The 21,868-nt window shown below is 39.4% G+C and overlaps 5 protein-coding genes and 2 long non-coding RNA genes across 10 annotated transcripts; 6 read left to right on the top strand and 1 right to left on the bottom strand.

Annotated features, from left to right (window-relative positions):
* The first annotated feature begins 19 nt into the window (after nucleotides 1-19).
* On the top strand, nucleotides 20-825 carry LOC108129355 (protein D2). Its single transcript, XM_017247325.3, has 2 exons — nucleotides 20-189; nucleotides 244-825. Exons 1-2 carry the CDS (start codon nucleotides 109-111, stop codon nucleotides 721-723), a joined length of 561 nt encoding a protein of 186 aa, XP_017102814.2. The 5' UTR covers nucleotides 20-108; the 3' UTR covers nucleotides 724-825.
* Nucleotides 826-1,094: 269 nt separating this feature from the next.
* Nucleotides 1,095-2,059, top strand: LOC108129276 (protein D2). Its single transcript, XM_017247233.3, has 2 exons — nucleotides 1,095-1,322; nucleotides 1,421-2,059. Exons 1-2 carry the CDS (start codon nucleotides 1,197-1,199, stop codon nucleotides 1,898-1,900), a joined length of 606 nt encoding a protein of 201 aa, XP_017102722.2. The 5' UTR covers nucleotides 1,095-1,196; the 3' UTR covers nucleotides 1,901-2,059.
* Nucleotides 2,060-2,066: 7 nt separating this feature from the next.
* Nucleotides 2,067-2,785, bottom strand: SmD2 (small ribonucleoprotein particle protein SmD2). Its single transcript, XM_017247234.3, has 2 exons — nucleotides 2,632-2,785; nucleotides 2,067-2,506 (listed from the first exon to the last, which is right to left on the bottom strand). Coding segments are annotated over exons 1-2 (360 nt in total). The 5' UTR covers nucleotides 2,634-2,785; the 3' UTR covers nucleotides 2,067-2,148.
* Nucleotides 2,786-2,989: 204 nt separating this feature from the next.
* LOC108129327 (tRNA:m(4)X modification enzyme TRM13 homolog) lies at nucleotides 2,990-4,537 on the top strand. 2 transcript variants are annotated; one of them, XM_070280724.1, is made up of 2 exons: nucleotides 2,990-3,928; nucleotides 3,980-4,537. In XM_070280724.1, exons 1-2 carry the CDS (start codon nucleotides 3,037-3,039, stop codon nucleotides 4,399-4,401), a joined length of 1,314 nt encoding a protein of 437 aa, XP_070136825.1. In that variant the 5' UTR covers nucleotides 2,990-3,036; the 3' UTR covers nucleotides 4,402-4,537. The 2 variants fall into 2 exon arrangements, with proteins under 2 accessions (XP_070136825.1, XP_070136824.1); XM_070280723.1 differs by having other exon boundaries at nucleotides 3,977-4,534.
* Nucleotides 4,538-4,832: 295 nt separating this feature from the next.
* On the top strand, nucleotides 4,833-8,823 carry Nsf2 (N-ethylmaleimide-sensitive factor 2). Its single transcript, XM_017248231.3, has 4 exons — nucleotides 4,833-5,035; nucleotides 5,131-5,455; nucleotides 5,644-6,609; nucleotides 6,667-8,823. The coding sequence occupies exons 1-4, from the start codon at nucleotides 4,926-4,928 to the stop codon at nucleotides 7,519-7,521; spliced, it is 2,256 nt and encodes a 751-aa protein (XP_017103720.2). The 5' UTR covers nucleotides 4,833-4,925; the 3' UTR covers nucleotides 7,522-8,823.
* A 5,444-nt stretch (nucleotides 8,824-14,267) lies between these two features.
* On the top strand, nucleotides 14,268-18,250 carry LOC108129320 (uncharacterized). Of its 3 annotated transcripts, none has more exons than XR_011443201.1 (6): nucleotides 14,268-14,428; nucleotides 14,500-15,891; nucleotides 15,959-16,786; nucleotides 16,850-17,446; nucleotides 17,538-17,798; nucleotides 17,871-18,250. It is a non-coding gene; the product is annotated as an uncharacterized lncRNA (long non-coding RNA). The 3 variants fall into 3 exon arrangements; XR_011443200.1 differs by having other exon boundaries at nucleotides 17,520-17,798; XR_011443199.1 differs by having other exon boundaries at nucleotides 16,850-17,798.
* A 1,129-nt stretch (nucleotides 18,251-19,379) lies between these two features.
* On the top strand, nucleotides 19,380-20,115 carry LOC138926749 (uncharacterized). The gene is made up of 2 exons (XR_011443373.1): nucleotides 19,380-19,692; nucleotides 19,756-20,115. It is a non-coding gene; the product is annotated as an uncharacterized lncRNA (long non-coding RNA).
* Nucleotides 20,116-21,868: the final 1,753 nt, after the last annotated feature.

Here is a 21,868-nt window from a genome sequence, read left to right as displayed (position 1 = left end):
ATCAACACCGATTTGATATTTGAGTCTACTGCGAGAAATCCTTCAAATATAAGTAATAGTAATATAATGTAGAAAAAAACTATAATTTTCAATATTATTCTATCCAAAATGTCTGAAGCCACTGATTGTTTTTCGAAACACAAAATCGTACCGGATGTTCTTAAAACATGTCCCGATAAACTACTTAAGGTAGGAATTTCTATTATTTTTAAGAAGATTTGTCGATTTCCTCCTTTTTTGAAGGTTACTTACCCCAGTGGCCAAGAGGCGAACATGGGAATCGAACTGACACCCACCCAGGTAAAGGACCAGCCGAAGGTGGTGTGGGATGCCGATCCGAATGCCCTGTATACCTTAATTCTAACCGATCCGGATGCCCCGAGCCGCAAGGATCCCAAGTTCAGGGAGTGGCACCATTGGCTGGTGGTCAACATTCCAGGCAACCAAATCGAAAACGGCCAGGTTTTGACCGCCTACGTGGGATCAGGTCCACCGCAGGGCACCGGACTGCATCGCTATGTCTTTTTGGTCTTCAAGCAGCCCCAAAAACTCTCCTGTAATGAACCGAAAATTCCAAAAACAAGCGGTGACAAGAGGGCCAACTTCAGCACCGCCAAGTTTATAAAGAAGTACAATCTGGGAGATGCTATTGCCGGGAACTTCTATCAGGCCCAGTGGGACGATTATGTCCCAAAGCTGTACAAACAGCTCTCGGGCAAATAGTTAAATAGAAATAATTTAAAAGTTAATTTTTTGGTCATTCATAAAAATATTAAAATTCAATTTCCCTCTCATCAGTCTTATGAATAAAAATAATCTACAGTATCTTACATGTTTAAAGTACAAATTACAAACAAAAACTTAGTTTCAGTAAATGCAGGAAAGAATATAATAGTTTTAACTATAAATATAATATTTATTTACTAATCAGACGTTTATCAGCTAAAACAAAAGACTTAAATGTTCACAGAGTTCTGTCATTATCATTGAAGCGCGACTTGATAATTGCTGTTTGAAAAAAAACGCTTTTCCTTCAACTGCAGGTGAGCCAAGCAAAAAGCTCTCACCTGTGTTTTTAAGGTATGGCATCATGGTAAACTGGTTTCAGTTTGTGACAGGCCTCGTTTGAGATCAGGTCGTTGCTAGTTTCTTTATACAAAAATCTTATCGCAAGCATAATTAATTTTCTCTGGAAAATGAAATTGTTTATCTTAATTTTGAGCTGCCTTCTGGCCGTTCAGGCCAGTTCTGTGGAGGAGGTTTTCGCCTCTAACGAAGTAGTGCCCGACGTTATTCCTGAAGCACCTTCCCAGCTACTTAAAGTAAGATCGCTGCCTGTTTTAAGTTAACTTAAACTAAAATACAACCTTAAGAAACTTTCCGTTCAAAGGTCAACCTCTAAACACCATTTCTATTTTAGGTAACTTACAAAAATGGACTTGTGGCCAAGGATGGAGTGGAACTCACACCCACCCAAGTAAAGGATCAGCCTAATGTGGAGTGGGACGCACAGCCTGGAGATTACTATACTCTTATCATGACCGATCCCGATGCTCCTAGCCGTGCGGAGCCGAAGTTCCGTGAATTCAAACATTGGATTTTGGTCAACATCGCTGGCAACGACTTGGCCACTGGAGAGGCGATTGCTGGCTATGTGGGCTCCGGACCTCCAAAGGGAACTGGACTCCATCGCTACGTTTTCCTGTTGTACAAGCAGTCTGGAAAGCTTGAGTTTGAAGAAGAGCGTGTTAGCAACAAGTCGAGAAAGGACCGTCCAAAATTCAGCGCAGCCAAGTTTGCTGAAAAGCATCAGCTAGGTAAACCCATTGCCGGTACTTTCTATCAAGCTCAATACGACGACTATGTGCCCATACTCCACCAACAACTGGCATCTGAGTAAGATGTTAAGAAATCCAAAATTAAATGTGAATCATGTTAATGTTTTAAGGAAAACATCCAACTTTGATTTCAACGCAAATACACTTCTGTAAGCAAGTTATTCTTTTATCATAAAGATAGAGCTGATTATTATTGAAACAAGTTATAAAAAGGCTCTAAATTAGACGTTGTTTTTGTTAATGTATAGAGAATCGCTTTTAGTTTTATTGATTGTAATTGGTGGCTATCTTTACTGTACGCTACGGTAAACTATTTACCCGCAGCAGTTGCCAGGGGATTTCTTAAAACGAGGATGACAGAATCGCCGCGAAGGAACATCTTCGATATGAAGCGGTCCTTATTGACGGGCTTCACCTTCTTCTTGCCCTTGCCGGTGCGCGGAAGCTCCGTCCACATCTCCTTAACGTTCTCAAGGACCATGTTGCAGTGGCGGTCAAAGGCTTTAACCCTTCCAAGCAATTTTTTGTTATTGCGGCAGTTGATCAGAACCTGAGTGTTGTTTTTCACAGACTGTGTAAGTACTGATAGTGGGCCCGTGTTGAACTCCTCCTCCTCCTGGCGAGCCAGCTCCTCTGGAGTAAGTTCCGACTTGGGTTTGACCAGAGCCCTGGGAAAAAAAGTAATGTATTACCATTTTTTTAGGTATAGTAGTGCATCCAAAATGCCGGCGCACATGTCCTCCAATTTGGTGTCTATTTTAATGTTTATCCTCGACTTTTATATAAAACTTACATGGTAATGTCTTTTTACAAATGGGAAAATGCAGTTGCAAGTCTTTAAAAGTGGATTTTAAAGATATTTTTCGAGTAATCCAACGAAAACAATTTCACAGCGCGGCTTCTTCGTTGGTTGCTTTGGTAAAGATGGCACACTAGAGATGAAACTATTGCTATCGAACTATCGATAAGTATTTTGAGGATTCAGTTTTTAAACTTTAAAACATTAATAATTTTAAAAAATTCAGGAAATTAATAACGTAAGAGTATTCTTAATTTAAATTTAACATTCAAAGTCTTTTGCATTTCAAAGTCTTTACAGAATTTCATAGCTATGACTTATTTTGGTAATTTTTTTACTCCTTTCTGGTCACACCAGGCATCAGACAAGTTGGAGTTTTGTAACTATTTTTATTAGCACATGATGGAGGCCAAAAAGCATAAGCTTACCGAGAATGATAGTTCTGAATCTGTAGAGGGAATCTGCTCCTATTGGGTGCCGCGCAAGAAACGGCGCTGCAAGATGACAGCCAACAAAGGCAGCCCTTTCTGCGGGGCACATGCTCCAGCCTCAACATTGGATGAAATTTCTGGCGAGGATTCGTGCAAAGAACGTGTTCCCTGCCCGCTGGACCCCAAACACACCGTGTTCAAAAGAAAACTAGCCAAACACCTGACCATTTGCAATGCAAGGGATCAGCAAAGCACCCTCCCATACATCATAAAGAATATTAATTCAGGCGAAAACCTACCTGACTCCACAGACTCGGCCAAGCTTAGGGAATTAAAACTGCATGAAGTGCCCGATGAAGAGTTCTACGCTGTTATAGAAACAATCGAAAATCTCTACGCTGAACTCATTGATTCTACAATCACTGAAGCTCATTCGACACACGAATCGCTTAAGGAGGAGCTCAGTCGTGACGATTACGGTCAGAACACACTACGCCAGCTGCATCAATCTTCCAGTCTGCTGGGCATTCTGGAGAGTGATCAACAAATCACCAATGACACCAGTTATGTGGAATTTGGTGCTGGTAAAGGACAATTATCTTACCACCTAGCCACCGAGTTGGATGAGCGGCACATGACTGGCTCCCAAGTAATTCTCATCGATCGGATGTCCCTGCGACACAAAAAAGACAACAAAGTGACCAACAGGGATTTGGTGAAGCGAATTCGGGCAGACATAGGCGATCTGAAGCTTTCAGCTTTGCCGGAACTGAAGAAAACGCAGAGAACGGTGGCCTTTTCTAAGCATCTTTGTGGTGAAGCCACAGATTTGACTTTACGATGTATACAGAGTAATGCTGGTAAGATAAATTCATTTTTATATTTCAATTGTTAACATTTTTTCATAGTAGATGGATCTCCGCCTGTAGACTACGTACTCATAGCCTTGTGCTGCCATCATCGTTGCTCTTGGCAGTCCTACGTGGGTCGTCCGTTTCTCCAAGAACGCGGAATAGGACCTCGCCAATTTGCAATATTAATCAAAATGGCCAGTTGGGCAGTTTGTGGTACCGGCTTAAGTCGTGAGCGGCGGCGTGCCATGGAACAGGCGGAAAAGCAGGAGCAACCGGAAGAGAACACCCAGCGGCTGAGTCGTGAGGAGCGTGAACGTTTTGGACTTCAATGTAAGCGTCTATTGGACTGGGGAAGATTAGAGTATATCCGATCGCAAGGATACGAGGCGAGTCTAAAGTTCTATGTGCCAAAAGATGTAACACTGGAGAATGTAGTGCTGGTAGCGAAGAGGGATACCTCAAAAAAATTAAACAGTTGACAGAGAGGAAACTAAATCGCCTTAATTTTAATGTTATCATATTTTCTATATTTATACGTAGCTATTCTTTATACATATCATTGTAAGAATCGTAAATAGCTATAAAATATAGTTTTATATAGAAACAGACAATTGTATCGTGCAATATCATGATAAATTTGAAACTTAGATATAATTGTTTTTTAAAATTCATTTACTGAAACGAATGTTTAAATTATAAAAATTTAGAATAAATGGTTAGTTTTTTCTCAACTAAATCATATTTAAAATTAATAATGATTTTTATTTCAACTTTTGTAATAATTTTGAATTGATTTGTACCGATTAGTTATCGAATATATATTCGACATGACTTTTAGTATTTTTTGAATTTGACATGACGTGTAAAAATCAAATATATCTACATGGCGCTGGTAGGGAACAGCTGACTTGAAAGTGGGACCATTGCAGTTTGGAAAGTTCAATACTAAAAAGATAAATAGACAAAAAAAAAAAGTCGTTGAAAACATTACCAAATATCAATAATGTCCAACGAAATGGCCCATCGAATGCGAGCTATCAAGTGCCCCACGGACGAACTGTCCCTGACCAACAGGGTGATTGTAAATGCTGGCGACTTTACGGATGAGGTCAAGTACGTATAATTTTTCCACCTACAACAGAGTGGGCGTCTTTATGGATTTCCTCCTTTTCCCCATTATGTTAATGAATTCCCTGGATCCTTTTTAGATATGTGGACATTTCGCCCGGCCCTGGACTGCACTACATATTTGCCCTGCAAAAAGTTAGTGGGCAAGAGCTTCCAAGCGGCCACGTTGGATTTTCGCTAGTGCAGAGAAAATGGGCCACGCTCTCCATTAACCAGGAGATTGACGTCCGGCCGTATCGCTTCGATGCCAGTGCCGATTTGATCACCTTAGTATCCTTCGAAACGGACTTCCTGCAGAAAAAGATCACGACACAGGATCCGTACGATTCGGATGAGATGGCCAAGGAGTTCATCATGCAGTTCGCTGGCATGCCACTGACAGTGGGCCAAACCCTTGTCTTCCAGGTTATAAAAGTCGTTTTTATATCTACAACTAATATCGTAAAGGTTTCATTTGATTTCACCATATGACTCATTACACAATTCATGCAAATTTATATCTAATATACAATGATGTGTCATTGTTGTCTTCAAAAGTGATGAAATCAGGCATTTTTAATATCTCCAATAATCTCCATTTTGTAATCTTACAGTTCAAAGACAAAAAGTTCCTGGGACTTGCTGTGAAGACCCTGGAGGCTGTCGACCCCCGAACTGTGGGGGATGGAGCTCCCAAAGCACGCAATGTCCGTTTCGGGCGCATCCTAGGAAACACGGTGGTGCAGTTCGAAAAGGCCGAAAACTCTGTTCTGAATCTGCAAGGACGATCGAAGGGAAAGATCGTTCGCCAGTCGATAATTAATCCGGATTGGGACTTTGGAAAAATGGGCATTGGCGGTCTGGACAAGGAGTTCAATGCCATCTTCCGGCGCGCATTTGCTTCGCGCGTTTTTCCGCCAGAGTTGGTTGAGCAACTGGGCATCAAGCACGTAAAAGGAATCCTCCTGTACGGTCCTCCCGGCACTGGAAAAACCTTGATGGCTCGACAGATTGGAACTATGCTGAATGCCCGCGAACCAAAGATCGTTAATGGACCACAGATTCTAGACAAGTACGTGGGTGAGTCGGAGGCGAATATCCGTCGCCTTTTTGCAGAGGCCGAGGAGGAGGAGAAGCGCCTGGGACCAAACAGCGGTCTCCACATAATCATCTTTGACGAAATCGATGCCATTTGCAAGGCTCGTGGTTCGGTGGCCGGTAACAGTGGAGTCCATGACACAGTAGTCAATCAGCTACTGGCCAAGATCGATGGCGTGGAGCAGCTGAATAACATTTTGGTGATCGGTATGACCAACCGTAGAGACATGATCGATGAGGCGCTTCTGCGTCCCGGTCGCCTGGAAGTTCAAATGGAAATTAGCTTGCCCAATGAACAGGGACGCGTCCAGATCCTAAGCATTCACACGAAGCGTATGCGGGACTTTAACAAGATTGCTAGTGACGTGGACAACCAAGAGATCGCAGCCATAACGAAGAATTTCAGCGGAGCTGAGCTAGAAGGATTGGTCCGAGCGGCCCAATCGACGGCTATGAATCGACTTATCAAGGCTGATTCCAAGGTATGATTTAAAATTGTCTTGGAATTTGTAATATATTTATTAATGATCTTCCATAAGGTTCATGTGGATCCGGAGGCCATGGAAAAACTAAAGGTAACCCGCGCGGACTTCCTACACGCCCTAGAGAATGATATCAAGCCAGCTTTCGGTGCAGCTCAAGAGATGCTAGAAAATATGCTGGCCCGCGGTATAATCAACTGGGGTCCTCCAGTCGCAGGACTTCTGGAGGACGGTATGCTCTCCGTGCAGCAAGCCAAGGCTGTCGAGGGCTCCGGTTTGGTATCTGTACTTATCGAGGGCGCTCCAAACTCGGGCAAATCGGCGCTGGCCGCCAGATTGGCCAAGATGAGCGACTTCCCGTTTGTAAAGGTTTGCTCACCGGAGGACATGGTGGGCTTCACAGAATCTGCGAAGTGTCTGCACATCAGAAAGATCTTTGATGACGCCTACCGCTCCACCCTCAGCTGCATTGTTGTCGACAATGTGGAGAGATTACTCGACTATGGTCCGATTGGGCCACGGTACTCCAATCTGACGTTGCAGGCCCTGCTGGTGCTGCTGAAAAAGCAACCGCCCAAAGGTCGTAAGCTGCTCATTCTGTGTACATCCAGCCGGCGAGATGTGCTCGAAGAGATGGAAATGCTTCCGGCTTTCACCGCCGTTCTGCATGTGTCCAATTTGTCCAGTCCAGAGCATGTACTCGCCGTGCTGGATGATTCTGATCTTTTCAGTCCCGAAGAACTACAAACCGTCGCCAAGAAAATGGCTGGCAAGCGAGTATGGATCGGCATTAAGAAGCTACTGGCCCTGATAGACATGGTCCGTCAGTCTGAGCCGCATCAGCGAGTCATCAAGTTTCTCAGCAAAATGGAGGAGGAGGGTGGTCTGGACTTGGTGGCCAGATCCCACTAGCTACCGCCCCTTGCCGAGCTACGATTATCCCTCGTGGAGCTCCCAGACGCCTTTTAAGCTTCCACATTCCATCAGCAAAGGGTGGGTCGATTTGCTAGATTTTATTTAAATTTCATGAGTTGTTTTTTACAAAATATGTTATTTATAAAAGATTTTTTTTTATTCTTTAACTTTCTTTAATTTTTTGGAACTTATCGTTTTCAAACAATTTAAATTAAATCGTCGATTTACTGAATTATTGTGTGAAAACGAAAATTCTGATTAGTTTTGGAATATTCTATTCTTTTCTCTATATTTTCCATCTAATTATTTTCATGATATTTTAATGTTAAATCAAGCAAATCGACCCACCCCTTTTAGTCTTTTATTTTTCAGAAGCTTTAGTCAAAAATCACACCTAAAAATTATGATTTATCTCAGGTTTTCCTGATTAAACAGCTCAGCTTTGTTTTAACAAAAAACCGATTATTTCCTGCCTGATTATTCCTATTAAAAAGCACAAACTAACATATAGCTAAAGACCAATATGGAGGGGTATACGATTATGTTACCTATTTGTTTTTAAGTCAAACTTCTATCGACCCATCGAACTTTGAAAACTCGCATGTAGCGATACTGGATCAAAATATTTATTTCTGAAATAGTAAAATTTATACGCACAGATTTATACAGACATTTTATACAAAAACGGTGTATTTTGTAAAGTTTTATAACCATATTGTATTCTTTACGAGGAATCATCTCTGGAAAATAAATTATCCAGAGAAAAGGAAATTTAAAAATGAGAAGGAGCCAAAACCGAAATAAATGTTCAGTGTCCAGTTTTTATATATTTTATAATGAAACATAAAGGACTTGTTGATTGAGACCACAAATATGCCGACCAAAATATGGGTTGGAACCCCACAAATATATTGTTTCTTAACTAAAACAACAACGATAGAGGATTAGTTTACATTTTTTAGAAGAAATTAAATTATAACAATTTAGTAGTATTTTTTTCATTTGATTAAACTGATATCCTTTTTCCTGATTTGATTGATCAATCAATGTATTTTACATCCAGACACTTGATCAATTTAGGTTTCAAAACTAGCTAAGGTTCAAGTCTAGGCTTGGGTGGTAAAATGAGATCCAAGCTTTAAAAAAAAAAATTGAATATATATTTATGAATATGTGTATTTATTGTGAACGTATTAAGGGGGCGAGGATCCCCTAATTGTAGTGTTTATTAAAATGTATTTTTATTAACTTGCTTAGCTCTACAGCTACTACGAAATTTTCAAAGAGTTACAAATAAATGGAATTTACTAGACAAGGAAATTATTTTGTTTCACTTATTAACAACTAAAGTAATTACTTATTTAAATAATTAGTTATTTCTGCGTTGGAAACTGGAATAGAAATTCTTTGAGAATTCCCAGTCATTTAAATATTGTTTATGCTTGACAATCGCCGGCAGACAGCTGTCCAGCCAAGAGGCGTCAAATGATTATCGCCGGTTACCGCTACCATATATTCACCCGATCCATCGATCAGCTGTTCAAGATGCCGCCAAGCACCGGAACCCAATCGGAGCAGTGCCGGGGGTAGAGGCACAGTTACCGACCACCACAACCAGTCGCTCTAATATGCAATTTGAATAAATGATTTATAATGAAAACACTTTAACCGCGAGTCGTCTGCGTATACGTAATGTTGAGTGGACCAGCGCAGAGTAATTGATATATGGCGCTAATTGCGCTCGACGCCCATTTGTGGTCCAGTCAGTCGGAGCGCCACTTTATCAGCGTCGTCTGAGGAATCCTGGGTAGCCAAAGCTACAATAACAGCCAAAGCCATGGCCATGTCGCGACGGTGTCAGCTGCAATCCAGCGCCACTTATTAACTAATTAAAGCTGCATATTTCTTAAGATCGCGAAATTGATTTGCATTGCCAATTGCCTCTAGAATTGGTTAGTTACAATCTTGGTTGTAGGGCGTAGATCTACATAATCAACTTCAGTTTATAAATAAATTACAATATATGTATATTCTTTAAATAAAAATTCACCTGCCTGATGACCGACATAATATCCTGGCCACAATTCGCCATAAATGTCGATTACGTCCGAGTCGGAAAAAATCCAGCCAACTCATCATCGCCCACCCACCCAAATCAGGCGGCGTTTAAATATAATTATCGGGTTAGGGCCTGGCCAGCGCGTCATCGCCGGTGGCTCACGTATGCAAAAATTTTCGTGACGAAAGTCCAGTCGGACAAAGTTCAGTGACCGACCGGGCCAAAAATTAAAAACTGCCCTGCCAAAATTAAAATCGAAACGGATTTTCATTCACTGTCGGTAAAAATAAATGCGAAACTTTTACAAATTTGTATTTTTGTTATTATTAATTAAAGTCACCAGACCCGACTCTCTTGCACTTCTCCCAATCGGACATCTCGCACAGTGTACCAAGCTAAAATTAAAATAAATATATTATTAATTTTCTAATCGTACCAAAAAATGTGTCTTATTAATGAATATTTTTAATTATCATAATTAGGTATAGATATAGGAGAAACATAACATATTCTTATGTTTTACTTTATAAAAAACATAAATACCTTTGCCAAAATTTGAAAAAAAGTTTACAAAAACAGGTATTATTTTCAAAAAAATTTATGGTTGTTGGTGCACTGTGCGCCATAGTCGCGCCCCTCGTAAACTTTGCCGTAAACCTGACCGGCTTTGTTGTAGTTGTTGTTGCTTTTTAAAAGCGCAAACGCCGGCAGCGAAGGTTCGATTTCACTTTCGCACGGTGTCCCCGTCTCTGGTGCCTCCACTTGCCCCCCATTTCACCCAATGGCGCGGGAGCAGGCGCATCTGGGGTGTCATGTTTTGAGCGCTTTACGACCGACTGCCGCTCTCACCTGCTTTCTTTCAAACAGAGTTCGCATGCTTGGGCTCTCCTCTCTCCGCCGAAGAGAAATTTGATCGATTTGGCAGCGCTTTTCCAGAGGATCGGTCCAGTCGGTTCTTTCGGATCCGCAATCTTTGGGATGCAAGATGCAGACCTCACGGGAAACTGCCAGTATAGCTTTACATACACTGATAAAAATCTAATATATTTGCGTATTCATTAAAAGCAGTTTTGTTTTTAATGCATATTTTGTTTTTCATCACAATAATTGATACAATTCTTGAATCTTTAAAGGTTTTTGTATAGTTTAAAATTTAATAAAGTATATTTCTAGGTGTATGTATAATTTTATGCCCATGTGAGTACTAAACTTATTTGTGGCAAATCTATGCCAAACACAAAAGCAAAACTCATGCAAAATCTTCCTGCATTACACAAACGCGGAAGATTTTCACCGTACTTGCTTGTATCATGGATTTTCCATAGCTCAACCTGCATTTTCATGGCATTTCCATTGATGTTTTCCAGCCTGTGTTCCATTGTGTGTGTGTTTCTTGGCATGTGTGAGTTCGCATGCGAAACTAGCAGTTAAATTAGCAGTTTTTGCCGCTGCCTAAGCTACAATTTTACACTGCGACTCTTTTAGGTTTTTTTTTGTTTTGCTTCTCGATACCAGCTTTGGTTTCGGTTTCGCTTTGGGTTTTTTACTTTGGTCTTTGCAATTTATAATTGAGTTGCAATTTGGCAGGCACTGGCCAACTATTCGTGGAATGCGGCGGGGAGCGGAGGCGTCGGTTTTCCTGGAACTTGCATGCGTATTCGTCATCAACAGATAGAGAAAAAAATATGGTTTCATGGGATCTAGAGATTCTCAGCATCGAAATGGCGGACTTAACCCTTTGAATCGGATAAGTTTAGCATTCTTTCAAGTAAACCGGAATCAGCGCTCTTTAAGATCCGCCATTGCAATACTAGTGTTGGAAAGTGCTTAAAGCTAAAAGATGGCTACCCATTGCTAGACAGAGAAAGGTTATCATTAAAATTTTATAAATAGTATAAATGTTGCGATTATTCAAAATGATGAAGACCAATCTTTTTGATTAAAAGATACACCGGCAGCCATGGGTTAAACCAAAGTATGTATTTATATGCCATTTATTGCTTAAACAGAAGACACAACCCCCAAGATTACACACAAACAACGAGACAAGAAAAAAAAATCGGGGCATGATCAAAAGGAGGCACAAATCAAAACGCAGAATCAGAATCCAGGGCAAAAAGCTTGAATCTCGAAATCTGAAATCTGTGAAAATGTTGCCGCACGCGATCGAGACATTCGCATTTAATTTTATTTCATTTCGATTCATTGATACTGGGCCAAAACAAAACAACACCAACAAAAACAACATAAACGGCCCAGTTCCAAATTAAATAATACAAGTTCTCTGCCAACACATACATCAGTATATGTATAGATGTGTATAAGCGTGTGTGTTCTTCCTTGGGCTCCTTATTATTATTATATTGTTGTATTCCACCCTTTTTTTTGCGTGCTGCGTGTTTTTTGTGTGTGCCATTTTCTTAGGAATTCCCATCAGCTCCATCCGCATCCCTTGTCGCACGATCAATCAGAATTTTAGGCTTCCATCAGCTTCTTGGATTTCGATCTAGATCTGATCGTGTTGACTTCCATTTCACTTTCCTTTTTTAAGGCAGCTGAAAGGATTAAACTGGGCGGCACGTGCCTAGGACTTCCTCGTCCTTCACTTTCTTCGACGACTCAAATTACATGAATGTAGAATCTTACCCTTTCATCTTCATCAAGAAAACAACTATTATGATGACGATTCACAGCTGCTTTTGCTTTCATAAAAAATATGTTTTTACATTTAAGTTTAATACTTAAGGAATATTTATAATATATTTTAGTCTTATAATAATACTGTTGATTGGGGTATTTTCTTCAAGCAGCTGCCTTCTATTTGGGGGTGGCACGTGTTTTCTTCACTTTCCACTGCTACTCGGGTTACCTGTCTTCATCGTTTACCCTTTCTACACCTTTACTGGCCACGCCCTCGAGTCATTAGGGCGCACACTTACGCCAGGCGGATATTGATTTCTCTGGGTTGGACGGGTACTATTCATTGCTTTTTAGCAGATGATGACATCTGTGTATGCCCATTGTGTTTCACTTTTCATCAAACTTATATTAATAAGTTGCGCGAGGGGCCATAATTAAAGCGAATTCGATATTTCCGGCCGGAGGAAAGACATTTGGTTCACTGAACCCAAGAAAAATCCTTGAACTCTCGTCGCCAGACGAAATAAAAATATTTTTGTATACATATGTATTGCCAATAATCTATTTCAAACAAAGACCAGCGCCAATATGAAAAAAAAACTAAGTTAGAACAGTGTCTGCTGCCCTTTTGGCGGCACCCTCACAAAATTATTGACCAACGTTCCATCCATCCCAATCAAAAAAAAATACAGAATATGCACTTGAAAAAATAAAGTTTTGAGAACTATACCAGTTTTTTGTAGAGCTTCTGTGTTTTTTTTTTTAATACAACCACAAAAAACCGATAGAATATATGGACAAACATATATTTTTTAAATTATACACATTATTTTTCCACAGTGCTTTAGAAGACCAAGAAGTTGTACCCTGAGTTGGACTTGTCCGTCTCATCGGATGCGGGATGCTACCCAAATATTTCTGCTAGAAGGGAGAGGACTTCTGTGCGGCGGCTTGTCGATGTCGATGTGGTTTTTGCTACTTTTGCTGACCCTCCACATACACATATTTCATTCTAATCAACATGCTGCAAAACATATAATTCGAATTTTTGATATTTCGTCTGACCATTTTGCTGAGAAAATTGCATTTAAACGCCTATTATGCGCTTTTTATTTGCAACCCATACTTTTCTGGACGAATGCTCGACGTGACTCAGTCATGCAAAAATACGAATCATTTTATAAGCATATACTCTGGGCATGGTTGGTATATTATATGGTTCATATAGTAGTAGTGCGGTTCCACTAGTAACTTTGTCAACTAGTTGGCTTCCTGCTTTTCGGGAGTTAATTAAGTGAAATCGTAAAATCGTTAGCAAATAAAATAAATTGTGTTCAATTACACGAGTGACATCCAAGGCGCAATCGCGATCACTGGTGATTGACCTCTTTCAATGCGAGATCGCGACATTCTTGGGGCTCGGATTCGGCAGGAAAACAACGCAGCTCTTCAAGCAGATAATGAACTTTATATACACTTGCATATTGTATGTCCGTTTAGCCCCGATAGCCCCAGACTCGACCAGGCACCACGCACTTAATCAAAAAGTGCGACAAAATCAAGAGTAAACAAAACTGCAGGGCAGAACTCGAACTCGACTTGAGAACCGGCAGCGGCTCGAACTTCAACTGGGTGCATTGAACACATGATCCGGCCGCAAAACAAAAATTTAAATCTCATATACTCGTATTATGTTTTACTGTATATAGCACTGTAAAAATAGTGACTGAGATTACAGACAGAAACTTATACTGCACAGTTTTATAAAGAAGGGGAATAATCATCCAATTCTTTTGTAATGTCTAGCTGAAAGAAATCGGAAACTAAAGGATTCTGTTTAAAAGTAATACAAATATTGGTATCAGATACCAGAGCTATCAGAGCCGTTCAATCGTGCTTTAATAATAACTATTAGCCATTTGTTCAGTTCACTGTATTATGCCAATAATTTTTTCTACCATTGGTCAACATTTTGATTGATATATCTTGACAAATCGATTATATTAAATGCTTATTATGCAGATGGTATAAAAATGTAAAAATGTTAAAAATGTATGAAAAAAGTAGGCTTTGGAAAACCAAACCATATCTATCAAACTGAGCTAGTCCTTTCGGTTTCATATTCATTTCATTCTCTTCCCACATTTCGGCCTAAAAACATCTAAATTTGTTGTTCAGTTTCAAATTATTTTTGTTCGGTTTTCTGTGAGTGAAAAAAAAATATTTTAAAATTTCGAAAAAAAATATTAATTAATTTGGACCTTTTTTTTTCATAGAACGGATCAATCATGTGTTGCGGACCTTGTGGACCTTGCTGTGGACCTTGTGGTCCTTGCTGTGGACCCTGCGGGCCTTGTGGTCCTTGCTGCGGACCCTGTGGGCCTTGCGGACCTTGCTGTGGACCTTGTGGACCTTGTTGCGGACCCTGCGGACCTTGTTGCGGGCCCTGCGGACCTTGTGGCCCTTGCGGCCCTTGCTGCCGACCTTGTTAGAATGTTAGCTTCGACAAGAACATGACCTGGGAGATGGCTTCAAATATAAAAATGGAGGAAGTCCTGTGACTACATAAAAAACACATCCTATATTGCCATCTGAATCCATAATGTCACCCGAAACCGTACAAAATGATTTGAAACAAATCAGCAATAAAAAAAAAAAATATTTAATTGGTTTTTTTATTTTGAGAAAAATTTTAAGGCTAACACTATTTTGAAGACATGCTGTGAGAAGCTGTCATCTTTTAATCTAATATAAATTTCAAGGATCGGTTTTGATCAACAGCGAGCGGCCCAAAACAATGGCGGAGTACCTTAAATGATTTCTAGATCTATTCTAGAAAATATTTTTTTAGATATTTTCGGATGGGTTCCCTTGAAAATGGTGTTTTTCCTTATAGGGTCCACAGTGATGGCTATATCTGCCCCAATTCTCATCCGATTCTCAAGCGGAGTATCTTAAACGATTTCTAGATTGATTCGCCACCATTCTGCATCAAAATCCTGAGAAAAAATATTTTTTTTTTATATTTCGTCCATTTTTTGTGATGGGATCCATTGAAATTGGGATTTTCCCCTATAAGGTCTACTGTGATGGCTATATCTTCCACAACTCGCATCCGATTCTCAAGCGGAGTACCAAACGATTTCTAGATCGACTCGCCACCATTCTGCATCAAAATCCTATGACAAAATATTTTTTGGATTTTTTGTCCATTTTTTGTGATGGGTTCCCTTGAAAATGGGGTTTGCCACCGTATGGTCAACCGTGATGTGAATCTTCCCCAATTCTCTTCGTGTGAAAACAGACAGACGGACATGCTTATATTAACTCTAAAGGTGATCCTGATCAAGAATATATATACTTTATAGGGTCGGAGACGTAACCTTCTTCAACGCAGTGACAAAACGCAACGCATTTTTGACAAAATTATAATATCCTCTGCAAGGGTATAAAAACGTATTACCCTAAACTCGATTATATTTTATGTATATTAGGCGGAGAGTAAAAAACAAATTTTTGAAAGCAAGTAGGCTGTGGAAAACCCAATCTTTTCTCTCAAACCGAGCTATTCCATTCGGTCTCCTATTCATTTCATTCTATTCCCACATTTCGGCCTACAAACATCTAAATTTGTTGTTCTGTTTTAAATTGTTTTTGTTCGGTTTTCTGTGAGTGAAAAAAATATTTAAATATTTCAAAAAAAAACTAATTTATTTGGTATATTTTTTTTTCTAGAACGGATCAATCATGTGTTGCGGACCTTGTGGACCTTGCTGTGGACCCTGCGGGCCTTGTGGTCCTTGCTGCGGACCTTGTGGTCCTTGCTGCGGACCCTGTGGACCTTGCGGCCCTTGCTGCGGACCTTGTGGACCTTGTTGCGGACCTTGCGGACCTTGTTGCGGACCTTGTGGGCCTTGCGGCCCCTGCTGCCGACCTTGTTAGAATGTTAGCTTCAACAAGAACATGACTTGGGAGATGGCTTCAAATACATAACAGAGAAGGTCCTGTGACTACATAAAAAAAACATCCTATATTATCATCTGAATCCATAATGTCACCTGAAACCATACAAAATAGTTTAAAGCAAATCAGCAATAAAAAACAAAGAATATTTAATTGGTTTTGTTATTTTGAGTTATGTCTTAAGATTAACACGGTTTTGAAAACATACTAGGAGTAGCTCTCATCTATTAATTTAATATAAATTAAAAACGTAAAAATCATTTTTATACAATCTGTTTTCAATTCATTAGTAATTTGCATAAGCGGAAGAATCGAGTTTACGTGATCTCGAATCTGAGATCGAATTTGTATTTTTCTGTACCATTGTTTAATGTTTTGATTGATATATCTTTAATAACAGATTATATTATATGTATGCTCATTTTGCTGACAGTAAAAAAATAAATATTTGAAAACAAGTAGGCTGTGGAAAACTAAATCATGCCTGTCAACCCAAGCTAGTCTTTTCGGTTTCCTATTCATTTCATTCTGTTCCCACATTTCGGCCTAAAAACATCTAAATTTGTTGTTGTTTCAAATTATTTTTTTGTGCGGTTTTCTGTAAGTGAAAAAAATATTTTAAAATTTCAGAAAAAAAAAACTAATTTGGTAAATTTTGTTTAGAACGGATCAATCATGTGTTGCGGACCTTGTGGACCCTGCGGATCTTGTGGCCCTTGCTGCTTACCTTGTGGGCCTTGCGGACCTTGCGGCCCTTGCTGCGGACCTTGTGGACCTTGTTGCGGACCCTGTTTTGGACCTAACACCTGCGGTCCTTGCTTTGCGTGCGGACCCTGTGGAGGCTGCTTCCCTTGTTAGGATGTTAGCTTGAATCGGACTAACATGACTTCGGAGATGGCTTCAAGTAAAAAATAGAGAAGGTCCTGCGACTACATAAGAAAGGCATCCTATAATGCTATCTGTGGATCCATCATGCCACCATAAGCCGTACAAAATAATTTGAAACAAATCAGCAATAAAAAAAAAAAGAATATTTAATTGGTTTTTTATTTTGAGTTATATCTTAAGATTACCACTCTTTTGAAGACATGTTGGAAGTAGCCCTCATCTTACTTATATTATTTTTCACTGTAAAAAACACTAAAAATAGTGTCTGCGTTTTTAGACAGATATTTGCACTTCATAGTTTTATAAGAAAAGTCCAAATTTTTTGTGTTGTCTTGCAGAAGGAAATTGGAAACCGAAGGCTTCTGTTTAAAAGTAATATAAATATTGACATCAGATATCAGAGCTATAAAAATCTGTTCAATTGCACATTAATAATAACTAATAGTTTTTTCCCAATCCACAGTATAAAGGCAATTTTCTGTACCATTGGTCAACGTTTTGATTGATATATCTTGAATAATCGATTATATTATATGTATGCTTATTATGCGGAAAGTAAAAAATACATTTTTGAAAAAAAGTAGGCTGTGGAAAACCAAATGAAATCTATCAAACCGAGCTGGTCTTTTCGGTTTCCTATTCATTTCATTCTGTCCCCACAATTCGGCCTACAAACATCTAAATTTGTTGTTCAGTTTCAAATTATTTTTTGTTCGGTTTTTTTGTGAGTGATAAAAATATTTTAACATTTCGAAAAAAAAACTAATTAATTTGGTCTATTTCTTTTTTTTTGCAGAACGGATCAATCATGTGTTGCGGACCTTGTGGACCTTGCTGTGGACCCTGCGGTCCTTGCTGTGGACCCTGCGGACCTTGTGGTCCTTGCTGCGGGCCTTGTGGACCTTGTTGCGGACCCTGCGGCCCTTGTTGCGGACCCTGCGGGCCTTGTTGCGGACCCTGCGGCCCTTGCTGCGGACCTTGCGGCCCTTGGTGCTGACCTGGTTACAATGTTAGCCTTGGAAGATGGCTTCAAATATAAAACAGAGAAGGTCCTGTGACTACATCAGAAATGCATCCTATATGCATCTTAAATGACACCATCTGAATCCATTGTCACCCTAAACCGTTCAAAACAGTTTGAAGCAAATCAACAATAAAAAAAAAAAGAATATTTAATTGGTTTTTATACCCTTGCAGAGGGTATTATAATTTTGGTCAAAAGTGTGCAACGCAGTGAAGGAGACATCTCCGACCCTATAAAGTATATATATTCTTGATCAGGATCACTTCCTGAGTTGATATGAGCATGTCCGTCTGTCCGTCTGTCCGTCTGTCCGTCTGTCTGTCCGTCTGTCTGTCCGTCTGTCTGTCCGTCTGTCTGTTTCTACGCAAACTAGTCTCTCAGTTTTAAAGCTATCGACTTGAAACTTTGCACACACCCTTCTTTCCTTTGCACGCAGTATATAAGTCGGAACGACCGGGATCGGCCGACTATATCCTATAGCTGCCATATAACTGATTGATCGGAAATGCTATAACTTTGGTGTTTTTAGAGTTAGAGAGTTCAAATTTTACATGAGCGCTATTTTTGGCAAAATAATACGACATGCCAAATTTCGTAAGGATCGGCCGACTATATCCTATAGCTGCCATATAACTGAACGATCGGAAATGACCTAACTTTCGTGTTTTTGAAGATAGAAAGCTGGAACTTAGTACTGATTATATTTTTGGTCAGATCATCCGACCTACCAAATTTTACAACGATCGGCCGACTATATCTTATAGCTGCCATATAACTGAACGATCGGAAATGGGTTTTGGTAGAAATACCAACTTTCGTATTTTTGAAGATAGAAGTTTGGGACTTTTTTTAGATTTTTTATTTTAGTTAATTAGTTTTATTATGATGTAATCATAGGGATCGGCCAACTATATCCGATGTTTGCGATATATATCCGGTTTTAACTGCAAGGGTATATAAACTTCGGCTCCGCCCGAAGTTAGCTTTCCTTTCTTGTTTTATTTTGAAATACATTTTAAGATTAACACTGTTTTGAAGACATATTGGGAGTAGCTCTCAAATTTTAATGTAATATAAATTAACAAGAAAGGAATGCTAACTTCGGGCGCGGCCGAAATTGAAAAATTGGCCGAAGTATTAAAAATTGGATACAGTTGGCCGAATATTGAATTGGTTTTTTTTTTTATTTTGAGTTATATCTTAAGATTAACACGGATTTGATGACATGTTAAGAGTAGCTCTCATGTAATATACATACTGTATATGTACATCACTTTTATTCGTTCTGTTTTCAATTCATTAGGAATTGGTCCAAGCAGAAGTTCTACTGAATTTTGAATAGAAACATTTGTCAAAGTTAGGATTGATATATCTTGAAATGCAAGACTTGAATAGTCGATTATGTTATAAATTGATTATGCAGACAGTAAAAAATACATTTTTGAAAACAAGTAGGCTGTGGAAAACCAAATCAAATCTATCAAACCGAGCTAGTCCTTTCGGTTTCGTATTCATTTCATTCTCTTCCCACATTTCGGCCTAAAAACATCTAAATTTGTTGTTCAGTTTCAAATTAGTTTTTGTTCGGTTTTTTGTGAGTGAAAAAATAATATTTTAACATTTGAAAAAAAAAACATATTTGGTCTATTTTCTTTAGAACGGATCAATCATGTGTTGCGGACCTTGTGGACCCTGCGGATCTTGTGGCCCTTGCTGCTTACCTTGTGGGCCTTGCGGACCTTGCGGCCCTTGCTGCGGACCTTGTGGACCTTGTTGCGGACCCTGTTTTGGACCTAACACCTGCGGTCCTTGCTTTGCGTGCGGACCCTGTGGAGGCTGCTTTCCTTGTTAGGATGTTAGCTTGACTTGGGCTAACATGACTTGGGAGATGGCTTCAAGTAAAAATAGAGAAGGTCCTGCGACTACATTAAAAGGGCATCCTATCTGTGGATCCATCATGTCACCATAAACCATACAAAATAGTTTGAAGCAAATCAGCAATAAAAAAAAAAGTGTATTTGATTGGTTTTTTTAATTCTTGTTGGGAATAGCTCTTAATTTTGATGTAATATAAATTAGAAACGTATGTGTACACCACTTCTGTATGATCTGTTATCAATTCATTGGGCATTTGCATAAGCAAAACAATCAAGTTTGCCTGAATTTAGAATCGAAACAGATATATCCAAAGCGACCCGAATAAGAATCGATCGTCGTTTTCTAATGTGATGTGGTTGACCTTGACGATCCGCAGAGAGTTTATTGTCCTTTCAATAGAACACGCTAAATAAAGCTTATTTTAGCAGCCATGTACATACATGTTTAGCTCACACACTACCGGGCATATTCTTATACAATATAATTTTTATTTTTATTTTGTTTTTTGTTTGTTTATTTACTGCACTAACTTTGCGTCGAACTAGTTTCCAGACAGCAGATTCCGATTCCGATTCCTGAATTCCGAGCAATATTAAACAACAGCAGAGCGAAAAAAGTCAACAAAGTGCATATAAAAAATGTATTTAAATTTATCCGACTGCCGGGCTCCAGCCACCTGTCCCCTATCCCCACCAGTCCGAACCCATCGTCAGCTGACTTGATCTACGCGCGCGCCTTTTTAATTGCATCTGCGTGGGTCTCCTCCTGACCCTCCTCCTGCTCCTGCTCCACCGAGCTGGGCTGCCTGTATTTGTGCGATTTTATGCAAATTAAACAAGTTCGCTGCCAAAATATAGCCGTCTGAGCTGATTTGTTGTTGCTCCGGCCGGTGCTGCTGTATTTGCTTTTAATTATTTATTTGCATTTATGTGTTCGGTTTGTGTTAATTTTTAGTCAGTGTAAGTAGTTTGGTCAGTTGCTTCGTTTTGTCTGCCCAAACTGAGCCAAAATTAAAAGAACAGCAACAACTTTAAAACTAAATATAAACACAAGCCCCAACCAAACATGTTTCATATTTTTTGGGCGTTTGTTGCTTTTGGGGATTTTTCTCTATGGTTGCGTGTATGTGGCCACTATTATTGATTAGCTAAATTGTTGATAATTGGTTTGACTTTGAACTTGATTTAGAGCTTGTTTGAGGCCGAAACGGCCAATGTGTCAATAGTTGTCTGTTTGAGCCTGGTGCAAAGAACGAAGACCCCTATCAGTTGTCAGGCATGGAATTCTATCGTTTTGAGAACTTTACCCAGCCCCAGACGAATAATATTTAGATTCCCCGGGTTCTGTTGTAGACGTCGCCGGGGTCATTTTACTGCTGCCTTTGAAATTCTATCATGTTTTCCAAACTATACAGCTAAACAATCCCACAGAAGCATTTTACGTTCTGCCATAAATATACTTTGTACTAAAATATAATATTAATCATATAGAAAATAAAAAATATATTTATTAGCTGATTCTATATCATCTTTTCTAAAGCCTTTTACACAAGTTCTATTTATACTCATTTTATTGGCTTAATCTTTAGTGCTTGTTATTCAATTTTGAGCCTATATGGTTTTTTTTTGGTGGGTAACTGGCACTGAGTATCCCCCATTCATGCCCTAATTGTAGCCCATTTCATGATCATGACTAAGGTCATTTTCATAAAAAACCGCATAAACTAGACCCAATTTAGTTGACAAACACACAAAAAACACACACGATAAAAATTTTGCGCAAAGAAATTAAAAGCGAAATGAAATTGTTTGTGCAAAAGCCGCCGATTCATTGGAGACGGGATGCCAGCTTCGAGGGTGCCACATTTGCATAGACATTTGCACGTCGAGGTT

Source organism: Drosophila bipectinata, chromosome 3R (assembly GCF_030179905.1).
Source record: "Drosophila bipectinata strain 14024-0381.07 chromosome 3R, DbipHiC1v2, whole genome shotgun sequence".
Taxonomy (NCBI): domain Eukaryota; kingdom Metazoa; phylum Arthropoda; class Insecta; order Diptera; family Drosophilidae; genus Drosophila; species Drosophila bipectinata.
This window is presented reverse-complemented; position numbering and strand designations above follow the sequence as displayed.

What these genes read in the sequence shown, in the direction of transcription:
- Nsf2 (XM_017248231.3), top strand. Translation starts at nt 4,926, where the DNA reads ATGTCCAACGAAATGGCCCATCGAATGCGAGCTATCAAGTGCCCCACG. An exon ending in GCCAAACCCTTGTCTTCCAG is followed by an intron (nt 5,456 to 5,643) that starts GTTATAAAAGTC and finishes GTAATCTTACAG; the next exon opens with TTCAAAGACAAAAAGTTCCT. An exon ending in TTATCAAGGCTGATTCCAAG is followed by an intron (nt 6,610 to 6,666) that starts GTATGATTTAAA and finishes ATCTTCCATAAG; the next exon opens with GTTCATGTGGATCCGGAGGC.
- LOC108129276 (XM_017247233.3), top strand. Translation starts at nt 1,197, where the DNA reads ATGAAATTGTTTATCTTAATTTTGAGCTGCCTTCTGGCCGTTCAGGCC. An exon ending in CACCTTCCCAGCTACTTAAA is followed by an intron (nt 1,323 to 1,420) that starts GTAAGATCGCTG and finishes TTTCTATTTTAG; the next exon opens with GTAACTTACAAAAATGGACT.
- LOC108129327 (XM_070280723.1), top strand. Translation starts at nt 3,037, where the DNA reads ATGATGGAGGCCAAAAAGCATAAGCTTACCGAGAATGATAGTTCTGAA. An exon ending in ATGTATACAGAGTAATGCTG is followed by an intron (nt 3,929 to 3,976) that starts GTAAGATAAATT and finishes ATTTTTTCATAG; the next exon opens with TAGATGGATCTCCGCCTGTA.
- LOC108129355 (XM_017247325.3), top strand. Translation starts at nt 109, where the DNA reads ATGTCTGAAGCCACTGATTGTTTTTCGAAACACAAAATCGTACCGGAT. An exon ending in GTCCCGATAAACTACTTAAG is followed by an intron (nt 190 to 243) that starts GTAGGAATTTCT and finishes CCTTTTTTGAAG; the next exon opens with GTTACTTACCCCAGTGGCCA.